We start from the raw sequence: 22,471 nt of genomic DNA, 5'->3' as shown, positions 1-22,471 counted from the left end.
ATATATATATTTGGCTTGGCACATAGTACGTTAGTTAGTAAGAAAGAATGGTTACTGGAGAAGCAACAAGCAGTCCACCCTTTTAGCTACATGACATGATGACATGAATATACATCCTTCTTCCCATGTACAGAATATATCCATTTACCACCTGACCTCTAAGGTCTCATCCAGATTCAAATCAAGGATCTCTGGCTGATGTACTAGCCTTTCCATTAGGTCCAGCTGTGGCTCACATGGTAGATACCTATTAGACCATAATAAACAGGATAGAGCAATAAAAACCTGGAATGGGAAACACATGGCAGTCGCTATTCCACAGCAAATCCTAAATCCTGATGGACAGGAAGAGCAAGGTCTCCTTGCTTTTGGCAATGCAATAAATTACCTAGTCAGCCAATCTGGCAGCACCCAATTCTGTTTTCTGGGAGACTCAAAGACTCTCCCTTGTCCACTGTCCTTCGAGGCTCCTGATTTTGTCTTCTGGAGGATCCTCCTTGTCTGGATGTGGGGATATTGGTAAAGATGCCCTCCTTTGAGGCTCTGAAGCTTTCAAAGGTGTGGGAGTTTCTTGGCAATACAATTCATTCAAACTATAAGCTCCAAATCTGCTTACCTCCCAACCCCGTCTTTTCCATGTGTTAGTAGCCATAGGCAAACATCTTGACATAGTTTTTAAGCATGAAGATTTTCCTCCTTCAGTAATGGCCCAGCCCCCAACCCTCAGCTTAATGGACACTTAAAGTAATGAAAAACAGTGAGTAAATGCATCCTATATCTGATCTTTGTTTGGCAAACGAGAAGGCCTGGGGTACTGATCTTATTTAATGTTAGAGCTTAGAAGTCCCTTTCTTATTTTGGCTTTAGTTTTAGTGGAAGGGAGCAATTGGCATTTTCAAACCTGCAAAGTTCTGAATTATAGGACTCTCAACCAAGTAGATTTCTGAATGTAGACAGAAGTGCCGCTCAGCAAAGCAGTACTTCCATCTTTGCTTTGCAGACCAACTAGCTTAATCTGCATTCATCCTCTTTTTCAAAATTTTGCTGAAAGCACCCATTGACATTCTGGTTATTTCTCCTATTGCTATAGCCTCAGCCGGTACTTGGTATGTGTTTCAAGAAACAGTAGGAGACATTGGACCTTATATTTCACCACTACATACCAAAAGCCATTAGCTTAAAGCCTGTAATGGTCAAGTCCATGATCATCATACCCGCCACCCCAATCTCTGCCTTTGATTCAACTAAATTCACCTTGTATTTTGTGTAATTTTTAGTACCTCACTTCTGGTAACAAATTCTGTTGTCCTTAGTTACAAATAACAGAAGCTGACTCTGGCTGATTAGGTAGAAAAGGCATACATTAGTAGGTTATTGGTCTAACTCATGGAATTGTTGTGAGGGCTTAAGAATTAGGAAGGCTTGCAGCTAAGCTTCCAGGAACACTATCCAAAGACATATCACAGAACTAGTCTAATGATGCAAACTGCTGCTGCCTATGGGGCACTAGAAGAAAGTGCCACCATTTTCACCCCCATTGTGCACAAGATGTTACACTTCAGATGCTCCTTACTACACCTGCTCCTGCCACTGCACCAATGCCATTCTGGATCAATAACTCTGCAACCACTGATGCTATTCTTGCCAGCAATACAAATTCTGTGCCAAGCCTCTTTTCTCAACTTCATTTCTAGATATGGGTGAGTGTGCTCCTATGTCAAATGTCTGTGCCTGAGCTGCACAGGAAACTGAGAAACTGAATCTTCTAAGTTCTATTTCGGGGATTTGGAACTCATTCCTGAAATGAAACAAGGACATTTAAAGAGTGGTAAATAACCAGAAAACCTGTCAAATTTCACTACTGCATCCCTTTACACAACTTACTTTATTAGGCAATCTTTGGAATCAAAGGCACTCTTTAATTGAATTTTTCTGTATTTAATTGCTAAAATTTGAATTAGGCCAAACATATTACAGGTATCTTTACATGCAGGATACTATTTTCACAGTAATTTTGTTTTACAAGATTATAAAACCTCTAACTCTGCTCTATATATTAGATATCAAAGTACCATAACAGCGTTAGTTTATTGAAGTTGCCACATCATGATAAAGAATTACAGTAAGATGAGGTTTATTTCCTATACTATAGGCCCCTAAAAAACTTTACCTACTATGGCCATATTAAATGTATCATTAAAAAGTAATTTCTTAAAATAAAAAGACTTAAACTCAATTATGGCCCCAAATCAAAATTTAGGTCAAGATTAAACATAAATAAATAAAAATAAAAGAGGAAATACTTCCAAACTCATTTTACAAGGCCAGCATAACCCTCACTCCAAAACCAGACAAGTACCCTACCAAAAAAGAAAATTACAGGCTAATATCCCTGATGAACATAGACATAAAAATCTTCCACAAAACATTAGCAAACCAAATTTAACAATATATTAAAAAAATCATATACCATGAGCAAGTAGAATTTATTCCAAGGATGCAAGGACAATTCACATTTACAAATCAGTCAGTGTGATACACCACATTCACAAAATGAAGGATAAAAATCACAGAATCAAATAAATGCAGAAAAAGCATCTGACAAAATTCAAATCCACTCATGATAAAAACTCTTGATAAAACGGGTATAGGGGGAACGTACCTCAATGTAATAAAAGTCATGTATGACAAGCCCATAGCTAACACATCATATTCAATGGTGAGAAAGCTTTTCCTTTAAGATCAGAAAGAAGACAAGATGCCCACTCTCATTACTTCTTTTTTTAAGTTTATTTTTTAGGCAAGGCAACCCCTGGTTGACCTCACAGATTGCAAGGAACTTGTCAGCTTACAATCCCTTATTTTTTATTTTTTACGCTTACAGCACCTGGTTTCCTAGGTGGTCTCCCATCCAAGTACTAACCAGGCCCAACCCTGCTTAGCTTCCGAGATCAGACGGGATCAGGCTTGTTCAAGGTGGCATGGCCGTAGACCCACTCTTACTACTTCTATTCAACATAGTACTAGAAGTCCTCGACAGAGCAATTAGGCAAGAAAAAAAAAAAAAAGGCATCCAAATCAGAACAGAAGTAAAACTGTCTCTATTTATAGATGATATCACATAGTTAAGCCTTAAAGACTCCAACAAAAAAACTACTAGAACTAATAAACAAATTCAGTAAAGTTGCAGGATACAAAAAATGAATATATATAAATCAGTTGTGTTTCTATACACTAACAACCAACTAGAGGAATTAGGACAACGATCCCATTTACAACTGCATCAAAAAGAATAAAATACCTAGGAATAATTTTAACCAGTACACTGAAAACTGTAAGAAACTGATGAAAAAAATTGAAAAAGACACAAATAAATGTAAAGATATTCCATGCTCACAAATTGGAAGAATTATTACTGTTAAAATGTCCATACTACCCAAAGCAATCGATAGATTCAATGCAAACTCTATCAAAATTCCAATGGCATTTTTCACAGAAATAGAAGAAACAATCTTAAAATTCGTATGGAACCACAAAAGACTCCAAATAACCAAAGTAATCTGGATACAGAAGAACAAAGCTGGAAACATCACACTTCCTCACTTCAAACTATACTACAAAGCTATATCAATCAAAACAGTATGGTATTGTTATAAAAACAGACACATACATCAATGGAACAGAATAGAGGGCCTAGCAACAAACTCAAATATATGTGGTCAATTAATTTATGACAAAGGAGCCAAGAATACACAATGGGGAAAAGACAGTCTCTTCAATAAATATTGTTGGGAAACTGGACAGTAACATGCAGAAAAATGAAAATGGACCCCTATCTTATACCACAAAAATTAACTGAAAACATAAAACTCCTAGAAGAAAATACAGGCAGTAAGTTCCAGTCTTGGCAATGATTTTTTTAGATTTGACACCAAAAGCAAGGTCAACAAAGCAAAAATAAGCAACTGGGACTACATCAAACTAAAAAGCTTCCACAAAATGAAAAGGCAACCTACAGAATGGGAAAAAATATTTGCAAATCATATATCTGATAGGGGCTAATAACCGAAATATATAAAGAATGCATACAACTCCAAAATAATCAATCAATCGAAAACCCAAAAAATTCCCCAACCAAACAATCCTACTAAAAAATGGGCAGAGGATCTGAATACACAAGGAAGACATACATACATACACACATACGAGGAAGACTCACAGGCATATGAAAAGGTGCTTAATATAACTAATATAACATAAAAATACATATCAAAACCATAAGATATCACCTCACACCTATTAGAATGACATTATCAAAAAGACAAGAAATAATAAAGTGTTGGCAAGGATGTGGAAACAAAGAAAACCCTATGTATCATTGATGGAAATGTAAATTGGTGCAGCTACTATGGAAAACTAATTTAGCAATTCCCTCAATTCACTTCTATTTATTAAAAAAAAAAAATGAAACCACTATCTCGAAAAGATATCTGCACCTCTATGTTCATCTTTATTTATAACAGCCAACAAATGGAAAGAACCTAAGTGTCCACTGACGAATGAAGAAAATGTAGTGTGTATATGTGCTTTTTACATACACATATACACACACATATAAGTGGAAAATTCTTCAGTCATAAAAAGGAAACCTGCCATTTGTGACAACATAGATGGACCTTGAGGACATTATAATAAATGAAATAAGTCAGACAGAGGACAAATACTACATGATCTCATGTATATGTGAAATCTGGTGGTTGCCAGAGGCAGGGGATGGGAGTGGGTGGGTGAAATGGGTGAGAGTGGTCAAAAGGTACAGACTTGCAATTATAAGAGAAATAAGCCCTGGGGTTGTAATGTATACCAGGGTAACTGTAATTAACAATACTGTGTTGCATATTCAAAAGATGCTAAAAGAGTGATTTTAAAAGTTCTCATCACAAGAAAATAAATATCTTAATGTGGTCATGAATGTGAACTAGAAATTTACTATGATAATCATTTTGCCATATATACACATATAAAATCATTATCTTATAGACCTAAAAATAATATAATGTTATGTCAATTATATCTCAATTAAAAAAATCTATCAATGGCATGGTTTGTAATAGTGTGGTGATCAAAGAGGCAGCTCACATACAAATAATTTATAAGACATTAAAATATTTAACTTCAGAGTTACAAAAAACATTTCTAAATATATCAAGTACACAAATATAAATAAGCTGAAATTAGAGAACTTGAACACAAAATTGTTTTCGTCTAAGAACCTGTTCCTGACCCACCCGTAGAGCTCTGCTATGTGCCTCAACAACACCTATGCCTCTTTATGGCACCCAAGGACTGTGACTGAACACTTACTTGTCTATATTCTACACAGTACCCTAAGTTCCATAAGGACAGAAACCAGATCTGTCTTGCCTGTTGCTCTATTCTCATTGCCTAGCACAACAGACATTCAGTAAATGTTTTCTGAATCACATTGACTTTCCTTAGAATATAAACCTTAAGAGAGTTTTAGGCAAAGACAAATATAAAAAACAAAGGACAGAGGTTTTGAAACACATCTAAAATAAAGAACAGCTTCCTAGAGCTGTCATTTTTTAAAAAATATATTACACATGTTCCCTATTTTGTTTTTCTTACATATATGCTAGAGAAAATTAAAAAAATATAATATTCAAAAACATAATTTTTGAATGATATAATATTCAAAAATGTAATTTTTGAATAATGCTATCCACAAACTAAGTACTATTAATATATAGCCCCCTGAAGTCCTGAATTTTCCTGGTACCTTATTCATAAATGTGGTTACTATCTATAGAATATATGTTTGATAAAGGCCAACACTAAAACCAGCTGACCAATGTCCACATTAGAAAGAAAGCTTTGACAAATGTCGATAATCAGTGAAAAAACAAGTATAGAACAATGAGTGAATTTCAGTATTTTTCTAAGTCATAGTTATTATTTTTCTATAGAATACCTAGGAACCTGAGATCATACCAAAAAGAAAGAAAGAGAGAGAGAGAGAGAAGTAGAGAATATCTGGAAAGAAAAAGTTCCCCCAATATTTAAAAAAACTTTAATAAAGAGTTTTTCTCAAATGATTAAATTAGCATGTCTAATAAAGAATGTTGAAATTATGTGAAAGAATAAGGGATGTAATTTTTTTAAGGAAAAAAATAAGAAATTCTGGATAAAGAGTTCTTGCTGGGAGTCAATATTTAATTTCCACTGTAAATATTATTTGGAAGAGAAGGAAAAAGAGAGATTGATTTAGAATTCGTGCATACAAGGTGATTACTCTTGCAGACGAAATTTCATTTTTGATTATTTTTCATGTTGGGACATTATGTGGTATTTTTTAGAAAAATACAATCACATTTCTTTATTTTATAACCAAGAAACAGAATTTTAATTCTTCTCATTTCTATATGCCAGTATAGACGCTACTAAAGTATGTGCAGGAATTATGCTTAAAGTAACTTTTAAAAACGGAAATTAAAGGGTCAAATTTGTTATATCTTGGACGTACAGGCATAAAGGAGGAAAAACAGAGCCATTTATATCTTAATAAAAAGAATAGGCCATTTTTAAGGCACTATAGCATTATGTACTAATAATGAAAGAGTCAAATTTTTCAATCCTGTGGGAAAATTAAATCACACAGAAATCCAAAAGATAAAAAAAAATTTAAACCAATACTGTCATATCTAAAACCAGACATTTGAAATGTAGATATCAATTTGTTATTTGAAATAACCTAAATTTTTATTCATATAATAGAAATATTTACCTGTGGTTACCTGTCTAAAACGTTGGCTATATTACACAGCTCTAAAGATCATTATTAACATTAAAGCTAATGACTATAACTATGTTTACTGCCCTTATAAATATAATTCAGATCTAATAATTTCTAATAAATCCTCATGAGCTAAAAATAACTTTAAAAGCCCTATAAGATTTATAGTACTAGACATCAAGATTTATTATGAGACTGTAGTAATCAAGGCATTATGGCATGTGATGCAAGGACAGAAAAACTAACTGAAAAGATTATAAAATTCTGAAACAGATGCACTCACATATCGTTACTTGATATTATGGCAAAGGTGATCCTGCAGTGTAGAAGGGAAAGAGTGGTCTTTTCAATAAATGTTGGATTAACTGAATATTCACATGTAAAAAGTAAATCTTGATCCCTATTTCACACTACATACAAAAATCAACTCTAGTTAATAAAAATAACCAAATAGAAAAGACCAAACAATAAAGCTTTTGGAAGAAAGTATAGGAGAATTTCTTTATGAGTTTGCTTTAAGATTTCTTAAACAGGACTCAAAAGTACAGCAGGTCCTCAAATAGTGCCATTTTGTTTAACCTTGTTTTGTTGTAACATTGATGAGATGCCCTAGGAACTTAACTCTTGCTTATATCAATTAGCCTCTGGTAAAAGTGGTTGCCTTATACGTTGTTTCACTTAAAGTCCCAGAACTCATTGTTGACATTAAAAGAGGGCTTACTAACTAACCATAAAGGAAAAAAATGGACAAACTGGACTACATTACAATTAAGAACTTCTCATCAAAAGATAACACTACTGAATAAAAAAGCAAGCCACAAAGTAGAAGATTCTTATAATACATATATCCAGCACAGGATCTATATTCAGAACACAGAAAGAATTTCTTCAAGTAAATAATAAAAAAGCAAATAATTGCTTAGAAAAATGGGCGAAAGACTTGAACAGCCACTTCATAAAAGAAATGGCCATTAAACAACTGAAAAAGTGTTAATACTTCATTAGTTAGCAGAGAAATGCAAATTAGAATCATAATCTGATGCTATTACACAACCACCAGAAAGACTAAAATTAAAGAGACACAGTGTTAGTGAGGATATAAAGCGACTGGAGTTCTCAGACACTGCTGTTGGAAGTGTAAGTTAGTCTAACTAACCACTTTAGAAAACTGGTTAGCAGTATTTACTAAAGCTGAATACACACATAATCCCTATAACATAATGTGAAATGAAATTCTGCTGAAGCCCCACCAGAGTCTGGAGGTATAATAAAGGATTCTCTACTATATTTCCACTTCCTATAATTCTAATTCTTCTGAATTAAAATAACTCTAATCATAGAATAAGAGGTAAAGAAACAGACTTAGTCAAGATAGGTGATAAATGATACCAGAAATATTAAGAGCCCAAATAAATGTGATAAAAAAGTCATACAACTACCTTTGTAACTGTAGTTTCATAATACGACCAGAAGTTATGATTAAAAAGAAAAAACAAATTTAAAAAAAGAAAAAAATCTGGTAAAACAAAGTTTCATAATTCAGCATTTTTAAATGGTAGCCTTACAAATGTAGACAACAGATAGAACACTGGCAAAATCAAGCTGTTTTACTAATGAGTGTTAAAAGCACTGTAATGGTTCAATATTTTAAAACACTGCAAACAGAAAATATTTTTCTTTAATTTTACTTACTCAGTGTATTGTGGTCTGTGTGAATACCTTGTATAACAGATGTTCTGAGTAATAATTCAACATCGGAACCTATTTTTAATAGCTGTTAAGAAAACCAAACAAAAAAAAATTCTTTAGGTGTTTTTTCAATGGTTCATATGAATGTACTGTTTCTGAAAACTATAGGTTTACTATAATTTTTTAGGTAACACTGTCTTTAACTATTCCAAGTATACAGAAAGCCATTCCAAGTATACAGAAAGCTCAGATATGTATGTACTTTTAACTTTTATCTAATCATTCCATATTTTGTTCCAAAACAGATTTAGGTTACTTTTTGTTGTATATATACTTCACGATGTGTTTTAAATGCACAGTTTGGGGAGGTTGCATCTTTCTTTCATAGAATTGGATGTTCTGAACACTAGAAAGAGTATTGAATTAAGAGTAAAATACTAGGATTCTGACTCTGGCTTTGTCATTAAGTGTATATATAGCCTTGGGTTAATAACCTACTCTGAGTTTCACACCTCATTTTATGCAAAATGTAGAACTGGACTAGAACAGTGATTCTCAAAGCTATGGACCCCTGAGAGACCTTAAGATCCTTTCCAGAGACCCATGAAGTCAAAATTATTTTCATAATACTAGAGCCTTCTGCACTGTTTGAGTTGTGAGCATAAGTATAGTTTTTTTCTATGAAATATCATTTTTACTTGAATGAACCACTGAAAGACAAACTATGGTTATTCAGACTTGGGTGTTTAGCAGACTTTTTCTTGAAAATGAGTGAAGTTGGTCACTTCAAGAAAACTGACAGCTTTTGCTGACAGTGATAAAGTTAAAGTTTTCAAGCAAAAAATAAGAATTCTGGTGAACATATCTGCCACCATGACCTTGACAGCTTCTCAACACTTAAAGATTTTTCTGATGAGATGGGTATTGATATTAACAAGTATAATTTAAAATATTACATATTAAACTATGTCAACATTTGGAAAATATGCATTACTTGGTGAACCTGTATTTTCCAAATCATCAGTGCATGGTGTTACAAAATCATGCACAGGTAAAACATCCATTCAAAAGGGAAAGGCAGGTTAAAATCTATTGGTCTACTAAATGTAGACTTGAGAGAGAATATCCTAGGAATAAGCAACAGTATAAATGCCCTAGGACAAGAAAGTTCTTGGTAAATTCAAGCACCCTCATAGAAGGAACTAAGATTGGAAGAGAAGGACATGGTGAGTTGAGGCAGGAAGTTAACAGGGGTCAAATGATGATCTTACAGATCATGGTAGGTAGGGACTTAAAATTTTGCTCTGAATACGATGAGGAGTCATGGGGGTTGTATGCAGGGGAGTAATAAAATATGAGTCCCCCACTTCGCCTTTTTTAAAGGCTTCCTCTGCCTTTAAAGTATTGAGAATAGGCTATAAGAAGTTAGGGCAAGAGCAGAGAGTCCACTACAAGGCTGCTGTAACAATCCAGGAAGAGATGATGGTGGCCTGAACCAAGAGATGATGGGAGGATGAGAGGTAAAGGGGTCTGTTGAAACCAAAAAATTTGAGATCTGCTGGTCTAGAGGATGCTTAAGTTTCCTTTTGGTGCCAAGACTAATGCACCTTCTAGTACATGACAATGTAATTATCTAAAAGCTACTAAATATTTTATATGAAGAGTTACAGAAAGTAGAAGATACATATTCTATAAAACAAATATCTAATTTCTAGATTGTTTAATGTTAAACTAGTGCTCTAAAAGTGAAATGAATTTGGGAGATAGTTCATTTTCCCAGTTTAGGGTATACAGACAACAATTAAAAAATTTTTAAATCATGATTTCAAAATTTAAAAATTACCAAATTGTTATTAATCAGTCTACTGAATAGCAAACAGTACACACTGCTGTATATACCTTTCACTTCTATTCAACACTTAATGTGATTATAATGTTACTGTAACTTCTGCATAAATAAAAATTATATAGTTCCTGTATTACATAGCCCTATCATATGCTTAAGTGAAATCTCTCTTTTATCTTTATATTATAGGTATAGAACTACTTAGGCTTTCTCATTTTGTCTCATTAGCTTGATCATTACAGATATTTACTATTTCAAAGATAGTATTTTTCTAAATATAAATGCATTTTTCTCAAAAAAAATTTTAACATGTGGAAATTCCATTAAAAATAGAAGAATTGATCTAACTTGTTCCTTCCTCTTTATTAAACCAATTACCAACTACCCCTGCAATTAATTTTCCATTTTTCATTTTCTTCCTATAGGTCCTTTCCCTACACTTACGCAGGGTTAGATACAGGAACACTCAAGGCTGAGACAATGCATACATGCAGCATGATTTTATACAGGAACCGAATCACTGCGCAAGTTTTCAACGAACACAATTTTTCAACGAACACAGACTAGTGTCTGCAGACTGTCTTCAATTAGAGCAAAGGACTAAAATGCAAATATAAAAGTCAAATCAAGAATAGTTCATAAATTGTGGCTGGTTAACTTCCAGTGCCAAGATAGGAATTACAAAAAAAAAAAAAAAAATCTAGTGAAGCTAAATGAGTAGAAGTTCCTTCTGCTGTTCTGCATTACTACAACACTCATCTTCCTGAGTTTCAGTCACTTGCCTTGGCTGAAGATGGCATTTCTGAGGGAGCCTGAGTGGGTTCAGTGCCTCCTGCTTTGACCATGGCTATATTCATGTTCTTTTCACCAAGTAACTTGCTGTCTTACGGGTGCTGGCAAAGGACCCAGAGAAGGTGCACCGTGCCAAACAAGTGAAGGTTATTTATAGTCAAGATGGCTTTGACTATCAGGATTTTTATTTCACATAACCCATCTCTTTTTATCATTTCCTCCAGTTGCTAAGAAAATTTACAAGAGTTTTATTGTAATTGAAAAACTCATTTACTGTACCTCTTCTATTTTCTTAGGAGAAGCTTCACCTTTATTACTTTTGAATTCTTCATTTATCTTTATTCTGGCTGCTACAGAAAGAAAAATATATATACAGTTATTTGCTTTTCTAATTTATAATTCTGTCCCGATAATCTACATGTTATGCATTATGAATGACTACTTCACTAGTAGAGGAAATTGTTTTGCCCCACGTAAAACAAAGTATAAAAATAAGAAACTTATTAAAGAAGTCTTTTGGAGAGCTTTTGATAGGCTGGCAAATTTGGAATTAAACCAAATATAAACTTTTAGCTCTCTAAAACTTTTGTTTCCTGCTTTTCACTTCCAATTTCATTTGTATACCTCTAGCTATTAGATTCTAATAAATCCAATGTGATGCTTTGTTTCTATAAATCTAAGGATTTAAATTAAAATGCTATTTTTAAGACGGCAAAACTCAATACATACAAGCATGTTAAACCACATACATACACAAAGATATAGCAACCTTGAGTGCATTGGCTGACATACAAGGTGAGTGATAAATAAAACTTCCACTCATATACACCACTGAGACTCTGGCATCGTTACAGCAGCATAATTTAGTTTAATCTCACAAACTGTCTCATTGTGCTGCTGTGAGCATTTAATGGAACAATCCATATAAAAGTGCTTAGTAAATATTCAGTGTTAGCTGTTCTTATAATTATTTCACTTAAAAACATATAAACAAAAATATGCTATTTGGATGGAAAACAGCCATAAAACCTTCCCTTCTACACTTCATACATTTCAATACATAAGGTGGTTTTGAGTTTGGGCTTTGGAGCCAGACTGCTTAGGCTGGACCCCAGCTCTACCTCTTCTTAAGTATCATGTGGGGCAAATCCTTTCTCACATTTTGTGAGTTTCTTATCTGAGAAACAGAAATTATAATAGTGACCACCTCACAAGGCTGTTATAAGAACTAAATGAAGAGTCTGAGTAAAGTACATACAACATGAGGCATATTCTTTAATACTCAAGAAATTCTCTTGGGTGAATTATAAAAACTTGAATTCCTAGTGACAGTGGGGACATTACCTAGGCAGGCGCAGAAATGCATGAGGACTGGAACGGAACAAGACCAACACAGAACTTAGGAATTAGAGCTCTGGCTTCCAGATAAGACAGGAACCACTTAAAACAGTGAAATACTGAAATCGAAATTGTTTGGGATAGATTCTCTTTCATAGCTGCTGTCACTTCTAGAATGACACAAGGCATTAACAATATGGTAGTATCTAGTCTTAGAGTGTGAAAATTTGATTATATAATAGAGAAATGAGTTTAATAGCTTGAACATAACACAAAGAGTGAAGCATATTGAAATTCTGATCCTTTTTTTCCTTATGAAAACTTGATATTTCAAAAATTTTCTTTAAGTATATACTCCTCTAAGAAGTATAACATACACTACTAATCTTTATAAAACATAACATTAGGGAAGAGATAGTGAAGATCATTCCCTAAGACGAGTCTTTATTATATAGGATCTCTTGGATATCCGTCATCTGAAGGATGGACTTGCTCCAAAGGGGCAAAAAATATACTTACCTTCTAATGCTCTGGCATCATTTTTAAAAACTTGTTGTCTGGTTCTGTGCAGTGTTTTAAAGAGCTGTAAAACCTATCAAGAAAATCAGAATTCAGACCTCAGAAAAAAAAAATTCATTTTACACATTATAAGAATTAAACATTATTTCTTTTGTTGTTTCTTAAATCATTTTTCAAAATAGCTGATGAAAACCAGAGTTTGCCAAAAATAACTTTACCTTGGTTATTTATCTTTAAATTAAAAAAAAAATTAGCTTTACTTACAAAAATAATACAAAATTCTTTGAAATAAAACAATACAAGGATGGGTAAAAGTTAAAAAGCCCCTTGCTAAGGTAAACAACTTTACCAGTCTAGTATGTATTGTTATCATTTTCTTAACATATTGAGAGGCCTTCATCTGCTCTTAAAGTCATATACACATATATACAAACTCACGAACTTATTACATCTTAAAAAGCAAAGAAGGAAGATGTTTCAGATAATTTAAGCAAGTTTGTGATTTCTCAAAAGATAAGTATAATGCTGAGGCTTTTGAATATTCTAAGACTGTGCTTAAAAAAAAAATGGAGAGAAGAGCCTGGCATTTTGGTAGAAGGTTGTGAAAAGGCTTTAGTAATAGGCTGAGACCATCTCACACGTATTAAATCCAAAGAAGTACTCAATATTCTCTAAATATTGTTTTCTCCTGTCTTCCAAATTTCATTTATGAAAGATACTGAATTTCTCAAGCCAGAAATCCCTAGGTTATTCTTTAAATCTACCTTATTCTTCATATGTAAATTTTAGGATGTCTAATCTTTTGTATACTCTCCATATGCCCAAACTCTAAGTTCAGATGTTCTCCATCTCTTGCCTAGACTAATTATAAATATTTGTCACTCTACAACCATTCCCTCCTTCCTTACTGTCCATTCACTAGATAATAATATCTAACATTCTAACATTTACTGAGTATATCCTGTGTGCTAGGCACTGTTTTAATTATTTTATATATTTTGGAAAACCTATAACATCAAAGGCAGACACCAAAACAGAAACAAGAAATGAGGAGCAGAAAATGAAAATAAAATGAAAACCAAACAACTACAACAAACTCCTCAGAAATACAAGTTATTGCAAAGATAGAATAATAACAACCACAAAAAGTTAAATTTAAAAAGGAGCATTCAGAAAACTCCCCAAAGCTCTTGGTTATCAAATGGGTGATAACAAAGATTTAAGTTAAGAAAAATTGGCCAGAAAGTAGAATAAAAATTTAGAGATAAAAACTGAGGAAAGAAAAGGTAAGAAAATTAAGGGTGTAGTCGAGGTGACCCAACAGTTAAATTAATAGGATCTCCAACAAGAGATAACAGAGAAAATAGAAATTAAAAGAGGACTAAATCAAGAAAAATTCACCAAGGCACATGAGTAACTAGGGCGCCATCAAGTGCCCAACACAAATCCCATACCACAGCATATCAAGATTTAAGTTCAATACAATGCTCATAAAAAGAAAAATCTCAGAAAAATAGTTTACATATATAAAGGATAGAAAATCAGAATGGCATCTGACTTCTAAATAGCATCACTATGAGAAGATAAATCATGTTTTTAAAAAATATATATTATTTTTTACTTTTCAATTACAGTTGACATTCAATATTAGTTTCAGGTGTATAGCCTAATGGTTAGACATTTATATAACTTACAAAGTGATATGTCTAGTACCCGCCTGACTCTATACATAGTTATTATAACATTATTGACTTTATTTCCTATGCTATACTTTACATTCCCGTGACTATTTGTAACTGCCAATTTGTACTTCTTAATCCCTTCACCTTTTTCAGCCAGCCCTCCCACCCTCAATCTGGCAACCATCAGTTTTTCCTCTGTATCTATGAGTCCATTTCTTTTCATTTATTTTATTTTTTAGATTCTACATGTAAGTGAAATCATATGGTATTTGTTATTCTCTGTCGAATTTATTTCACTTAGCATAATTCCCTCTAGGTCCATTCATGTTGTTGCAAATGGTAAGATTTCATTCTTTTTTAAGGTTGACCAATATCTTCAAGTTTTGAAAAAAAAATCCAGCTTAGAACACCATGCCAAAATATCACCTAACTACAAGGGCAAATAGACATTGTCAGAAATGCAAAGTCTCTTATATGCCATATACCCTTTCTTGGAATTCTATAGAAGAATGTGCTCCACCAAGAGATAAACCACAAAAGAAAAAAACATGGGAACCAGGAAGACAAGTGATCCAACACAAGAGAGGCAGACATGATGTGGACAAATACAGGTTAGCCTTTGTGCAATCAGCTGAGAAAGCAACTAGTCTACACTATAGGAAAAGGCTCAATTGCTCCAGAAAAGATTTTACTAGGGAAAAAATAAAACTGTTATACTTTGGTTTTGTTCAGAGTTTAGAAACAGATATGTAGGAAACTAACCAATGATAAAAACAAGGTAGTTATTAATTTCAAGAAAAACTAACTAGAAAGTAAAGGCAATGTAATTCTATATTTATATTAAGAGGAATGAGCTGTGGATATGTTTTATACAGTCAAATAATATCAGAGATGAAAACTGGTTCACTAAAACTTGTATAGAGAAACAGGGTGTAAGGAGAAGCTTAGTCCTCAGCTTCCAGTTAAAATTCAACAATATCTCCAGAAAAAAAATAAATAGCAGTTTAAATATGTTTAGAACATAGAATATCAGAAGAAATATCTAAAATGATTAAAAGCTCATCTCTGGGGAGCAGGAATTAGGAGTATGTAGAAGGAAGTAGACATCTACTGGTTTCTGTGTAACACTATTTCTTAAACTTTAAACATTTATCACCTTAAAAACTAAAAATTTTATTTTAAAGAGAAAGGACACTATCGAAAAAGAGAAAAGACATCCTACAAAATGAGAGAAAATATTTGCAAATCATGTCTGATAAGAGGCTAGTTCTAGAATATATAAAAAAAATTTTACAATTCAACTATAAACAAAATTTTTTTTAAATAGGCAAAGGATCTGAATAGACATTTCTCCAAAGGAGACAAATAGCTATTAAGGCCACTTGGGAAATACAAATTTAAATCGCAGTGATACTACTGCCCTCCAGTTAGATAGCTATAGTCAAAAAGATAGTCCATAACAAATGTTGGCAGGGATGTGGAAATACTGGAACTTACACATTGTTGGTGGGAAAAATGGTGTAGCTGCTTTGGAAAACTGTTTGGCAGTTACTAAAAATTAAACATAGACTTATCATATGAGCCAGCAATTGCACATGTAGGCATATACCCAAGAAAAATGAAAACATGTATTCACACAAAAACTTATACATGAATGTCCATAGTAGTATTATTCATAGCTGTCAGAAAGTAGAAACAACCCAAATGTTCATCAACTCATTTGGGTAAATAGAATGTGGTATATACATACTGTTATGGCTTGAATTGTGTTAAGACATGTGGAAGTCCTACTTCCCAGTACCTGTAAATGTGATCTTATTTGAAAATAGGATCTTTGCAGATGTAATCGGGATAAAGTCATCATTACTGCCTTGGCACTATTATAGCTAATATTACCTTGGAGTTAATAAATTTTTATTAAAAATCAGAAAAGTATGTCATAGATTGTCTTTTCTTCCTCATTTACTTACATTGATTGGACAAATTTATGGAATGTATATAGAAAATGTATTCTGTAGTCAGATCAGTTGGAATCTGACATTGCCACTTATTGTAAGCTTGGATAAGTTACTTAGCCTTTGCCTAATTTTTTTTTTTTTAATAATGAGCTTATTTTAAGGGTGTATAGCATAATTTCTGTACTAGTTTTCCTGTAGTCATTACTTACCTATCATTTCAAAGTCTGGGGTTATACGCCCTTCCTTAGTACATCCACAGCTTTGGGCACCTGTTACATTATATGTTAATTAAATGCTTACTTGCTGTTACTTCCTCAAAGGCTTCTTGGTCACCTTTGTATCCTCCACACTTAGTATAAGTGTTTTCTATACATGGTAGACCTTGATAAAAGTGTTTCTGGAATGAATCCTTTCATTTGTATTCAAGTTTTCTAAGCAACTTGCCACTTCAAGGATTTCCATATGCTTGTTACTTCCTCTTTCTAGAATACTTTTTCTCCCTTCTCCTTGCTAATTCCTAACCAAACTTCAGGTCTCAAAATAACTTTCATGAGTTATATGCTCATAAGATACGCTTATTTTTAATTCAAAGCACTTAATACAACTTAAGTAATTGTTAAAAATCTACCTACTTGCTAGACTTCTTTATGAAGGAAAAGGTCTATTTATGGTTGTATTCACTATATCTACACAATATAGGGTAAATGTTGCCTGTTAGGTATTACTAATACTATTATGGACATTCAATAAATGTTTTGAATGAATAAACATTTACAATTCTGTTTCTATTGGCGCCGTGACACATATTAAAATGTACTGAGAACACCAAGTTCAGTAGTACATGCGGCACGGGCTTGGTGGCATCCAATTACTGCCAACCCTAAGCATTGCTTTTCCTCACTCTATTGCAGCAGGCTCGTTTCCTTCTTTCCATGCCTATGTTTTAGCTAGCGACAGGGACAGGTCCCAACCAGCCATACTGATGGTATTTAAGGTTAGGAATGGCTGGTCGCTGAGAATTGTGCACCAGCCAGGAACAGTTTGACGTGAGACTTGTGCCCCAGTTTGACGATAAATGAATCTGAGACCAGGTCTTTAGGGATGTGACCCCAGAGAGGCCATCGCTTCCCAAGCTCATTCAGAGCACTCGGGTCTCACGGGTCTCTGCTCTGTGTCGCTGAGTGCTCCTTTTGGCAAGTAAATTTGCCGGGGCTCGGTTACTTTCTTTCCTACATTTCTGTGTTCCTTCCGGTTATCTGATTACACTTTCACTTCATCGGATGGTTGGAGCGCAGGCCTGCCTTTGGTGTCTCGTACACTTCCCAAGGATGACGAATGGATCCCTCAGACAAATACTCGGTGGGGAGATGAAACGCGGGCAGAATTCAAGTCGCAGGCTTGCACCACAGAACATACTCGGTACCCCGGTAGACCAGAATTAGGAACCACTGATGCCTCACTCCCTCTCTCCTCCCTCCTTTGCACCTGCACAAACCCTCCACCCTTCGTGGTTGGTCACCAGGCTCCTCAGGGACAACGGCCACATCCTCGGTAGAGGGCCTTAAGTCCAGCTACAGAGACTCCAGGCAACCTAAGCCAGGCGCTCTGACCCTCCAGGTCGGCATCGAACCCACCCCACGCCCTGTCACCTTGGCCGCCTGACTCATAGCTGTCCTCACCGCGGATACCTCTCAAGCGGTCTAATCGCCGGGTCTCTGGACAACCAATCATTGCCTGGCGTGCGCTGTCCGACTCCCGTAACCACGTTTCCAACGCCCGGCAACCAATCATCACGCAACATCACCTTCGAAGCCCCGCCTTCCGCGGAGGGACGTGGGAAAGAAGTTTGTGACGCGGTGCCCTATGGGAAAACCGCGAGAAGCCGCCAAGACCAATTACTGTAAAGAGAAGAACGGAAATCACACGAACGCCATGTTAGTTAGGGGCAGAGTCACTTCCGGTTTTTCTGTGGCAACCTCTGGTGGCGGAGAGTGGGTCAACTTTTAAGGGATGGCTTCGACACCTACACGCTAGGTCCTGTTTGGGGGTTGGGCTTATCTATTAAAGAACCCTTATTTTAACTTTTCCTAGTTGCGACTGTCTCCTTGCAAAAGTGCATTAGTAAGAGCCATGCTCTAACAACTGCAGCGGACATTTGATTGGACCGCTGATTCCCAAAAGTGCTATGCATACATTCTGTCATTTAATTCCCCCAGAAGGTGAGGTTGAATTACTTGCTGAAGACAACAGGGCTAGTAAATGGAGGTCTGAGATACATACCCGTATGCCAGACCTCAAAGCCTTGTCTTACCCTCCACACATGCTGACTGCTCGACTTGCCCTACTCCTTGGTTTTGCTGATCAAGAAGTCAGATAGTTTATTGGCAGCATCACGACCATAAACAACCATAACGCACTTCTTTAAGTACATTTTAACATATGACCTTGCAAACATCCCCCCAAATCTCAACAATTGCTTGCTTTCCCTACTCGCACAAACTTTCCAGTTAATTTTTAAGTAAATTTGACTATTAGGAATGAAAGATTTGAACCAAGATCCTATACCATCTCTGTGATTTATGGCATTTTAAAGAACATTGTAAGTCACTATGAGATTAGCAAGATAATGATTGACTTTGCTGTTTTATTAAAATGCATTAGATTTGCAAGGAGTATTTAACATAATTGAGCAATTAAATTAAATATACTAGGTACTGTTTTTTATCCAGGACACAATTATCTGATCTTGTGACATTGCAATGTAGTGCCTTCTGATTGCTAATGATTAAAAGATGCTTATTTTAATTTCCAGCTTAGTAACACAGCCCAATTTCCTGAAAGTTCATAATTTATTTTTATTTCTGGCTAATTACGGTCCTGTATTCAGTTAACCAAAACCCCTCTGACAATATTTGAAAGTACAGTTCCCATAGTGCCCAAATCAGTTCAGTCCTGAAGCTTTTCTCTTATGTAAATCAATATGGTTCCTTCAGCTGTTCCAGAAATGAAAGGACTATTCTTGTTTTTCTGAGAATATGGCCTGGTTTGTTGGCATTTCAAAGTGTGGGGCCCAGAACTGAACAGGAAATTCCAACATGTTCATCATATAAGTTCATGGAGCTATGCACTAGGCAGAATAATGGCCTACAAAAGATGCCCCTGTTTAAATCGTAGGAACTTCTAAATGTGCCTCTTTTTATATGACAAGAGGTTCTTTGCAGGTGTGATTAAATTAAGGATTTCGAGATGAGAAGATTATCCTGGATTGTCCGATGGACCCGATGTAATCACAAGGACCCTTATGAGTGGAAGAGGGAAGCAGAGTGAGAATACCACCTGCTGCTGGCTTTGAAAATGGAGGAAGGGGCCACAAGCCAAGGAATGCAGGTGGCCTCTAGGAGCTGCAGATGGCAAGAGAACCATTCTCTCATAGACCCTCTGGAAGGAATGCAGCTATGCTGACACAAAGGTTTTACCAGTGAAACTCAATTTGGATTTCTGACTTCCAGGATGCAATCTGCTTGTGGCTTCTTCCATGTTCAAAGCCAACAGTATAGCATCTTCAATTTCTGATTTTCACCTCTCCTTCCACGATTATAGCTCATTCTCTGACTCTCACTCTCTTGTGTCCTTCTCTTACTTATAATGAACCGTGGGATTATATATTGGGCCCATCTGGATAATTCAGGTATCTCCCTACCTCAAGATCCTTAATTACACCTGCAAAACCCTTTACCATTTAAAACATTCACAGACTCCAGAGATTAGATTATGGGCATCTTCCGCTTACCACAGCCAGTTTATAGATACGGAATACTACAAGAGGAGGTTTTTTATTTGTTGTGGAGAAAGTAAAAATAAATTTGAAGTGTCTAGTAGACATCCAAATGGAGGTGATGAGTGAGCAATAATATATACCATAGACCAATCTACAACCTATAGATGATAAACCCTCAGAGATAGGGGACCTAATATTTATTTTCCAAACTAGTACATATTTTTTTCTTTTTAACTTTTTGACAATTTCAGTATTACAGAAAAGTTGCAAGAATATAGAATTTGAATATACCTTTCACTTAGATTTCTCAAATGTTAACATTTTACTACTATTGCTTTATTCTTTTCTATTTCTCTACTTGTCTCTATATGGAAGTATTTTTTAGTATCTCAGAGTTGTAGACATGATACCCCTATACTCCCAAATACTTCAGTGAGTTGTTTCCTACAAAAACACTCTCTTACATCAGTGGTTCTCAAAGTATGGTTCCAGGGCCAGCAGCAACTGCATCACCTGGAAACATGTTAGAAACCTAAGTTATAGCCTCTACCCCCATAGATCAATTGACTTTGATAATTTTGCTGTGGATATGAAGAAAATAACATGACTTTCAAAACTATTATCTAATTTATAGGCATTATTTAGATTTCACCAATTGTCCCAGTAACATCTTTGACAGCAAAACTACCAAATGGGACACCTTTGATATTAAAAGGGGCCACTATCAGTAATTTTACCAAGACGAAGTGGTAAAATATAATCATATAGGGTAGTACAAGAGGTATAGTTAATTTTTCTTAGTACACTGGAGATTGCTAGCTAGAGAAGAGGGCCCAGAAGAGTATCCATTGAGAGGCCTGACACAGGAGACTCACTATGAAGGAGAAACAGCATCCAGAGAAGTGAGAGAGTGAAGATCACCGCTCAAAAGAGGGAATCGTCAACAGCCGCCAAAGATCTCAAGAGGTCTAGCGTGATGAGAACTGGAATTGCCTACACGATCCTTAGAGCACCTTAGTGATCTTGACAAGAAGAAAATGGGCTCAAAAAGAAAAAAAAAGATGAGAAAGTGGACAAAATATATATAAAGGTCTTAAAAAGGAGCAACAATGAGGGGGAACGTGGAGTTAAGGAAGGTTTTGTTCCTTTAAGGTGGGGTATATTACACTGTTGATTATTGCTGAGAAAAATTAATTGCATAACAGTCTAGGGAGGTTCACAAACTACGGATGCCTGGGTCTCACCTCCAGAGAGTCTGATTTAATTGATCTGGAATGCGACCAGGTTCACCGGGATGTTTTAAAAGCCCTCCAGGTGACTTTAATACGTACTCAAGGCTGAGAACCACTGGTAGAAGGAGTAAAAATGATGCTAGGAGGGCTTTCATGCTAGAGCCAAGACCTAAAATAGCTGAGAAATGAAAGTGTCACGTGTCTCAGCCAGCAAACGTGGCCAGCACTGCTTGATCAAATCTTTTCCGTTACAGTATCCGATTTTTTCTACAACGGTCGACAAAGCAAGTGAAGAACGGCTTATACCACTAACTCCACTCGTCGAAAGACAAAAAAGGGAAAAAGAAAAACGACCCTGGTGCAGCAACTCGGGTCCGGGGATCAGGAACCTCCCTTACATCCGCCGTACCCGCAGCTCGGGTCGCCAGTGCGCACGCGCAGGACAGCTCGCCCTCGAGAGCAGTGGTCCCAGCGCAGGCTTGGCCGCGCGCTCCCGCCCTCTGCCCGCCCCCCGGCTCCTTCCTCCTCCCAGCTTCTGCGCCGGCGGCGGTGCGGGAGGGAGGCGGCGATGGCAGATGAGATCGCTAAGGCTCAGGCCGCCCGGCCTGGTGGTGACACAATCTTCGAGAAGATCATTCGCAAGGAAATCCCAGCCAAAATCATTTTCGAGGATGACCAGGTAGGCACTTGGGGCCGCCTCGCTGGTAGACACGCCAGTTTCCCGTGGAGGGAAGGGAGGGGAAGGGTCGGGCGGCGCTGCGGGGAGAGGACGCGACGGGCCAGGACCCGGCCGCCCGGCGCGGCCTCTGCTGCGGGCCCCCAG

At 35.8% G+C, this 22,471-nt stretch overlaps 2 protein-coding genes and 1 non-coding gene across 5 annotated transcripts in view; 1 reads left to right on the top strand and 2 right to left on the bottom strand.

The window, feature by feature from the left end:
• The window catches only part of LYRM7 (LYR motif containing 7), a 21,217-nt gene extending 2,782 nt beyond the window's left edge, over positions 1-18,435 (bottom strand). Inside the window, exons 1-5 of one of the 3 annotated variants that reach the window (XM_023531894.1) lie at positions 18,288-18,435; positions 12,999-13,071; positions 11,421-11,491; positions 8,507-8,588; positions 23-247 (exon numbers count right to left, since the gene is read on the bottom strand). In XM_023531894.1, the coding sequence (XP_023387662.1) occupies positions 216-247; positions 8,507-8,588; positions 11,421-11,491; positions 12,999-13,071; positions 18,288-18,305 (276 nt within the window). In that variant the 5' untranslated portion in view covers positions 18,306-18,435 and the 3' untranslated portion in view covers positions 23-215. Of the gene's footprint in view, positions 1-22; positions 248-8,506; positions 8,589-11,420; positions 11,492-12,446; positions 12,650-12,998; positions 13,072-18,287 lie in introns of those variants that run through there. The other 2 variants (XM_011362254.2, XM_023531895.1) reach the window with 2 other exon arrangements.
• Positions 2,876-2,993, bottom strand: LOC111741170. The gene has a single exon (XR_002780918.1). It is a non-coding gene; the product is annotated as a 5S ribosomal RNA (ribosomal RNA).
• A 3,683-nt stretch (positions 18,436-22,118) lies between the features above and the next one.
• The window catches only part of HINT1 (histidine triad nucleotide binding protein 1), a 3,347-nt gene continuing 2,994 nt past the window's right edge, over positions 22,119-22,471 (top strand). Inside the window, exon 1 of the mRNA XM_011362253.2 lies at positions 22,119-22,357. Coding sequence (XP_011360555.1) covers positions 22,217-22,357 — 141 coding nt within the window. The 5' untranslated portion in view covers positions 22,119-22,216. The remainder of the gene's footprint in view (positions 22,358-22,471) is intronic.

The sequence above is a fragment of the Pteropus vampyrus genome, unplaced genomic scaffold (genome assembly GCF_000151845.1).
Source record: "Pteropus vampyrus isolate Shadow unplaced genomic scaffold, Pvam_2.0 Scaffold74, whole genome shotgun sequence".
Classification (NCBI taxonomy): domain Eukaryota; kingdom Metazoa; phylum Chordata; class Mammalia; order Chiroptera; family Pteropodidae; genus Pteropus; species Pteropus vampyrus.
Note: the sequence above shows the minus strand (reverse complement) of the source record. Positions and strands in the feature narration are given on the sequence as shown.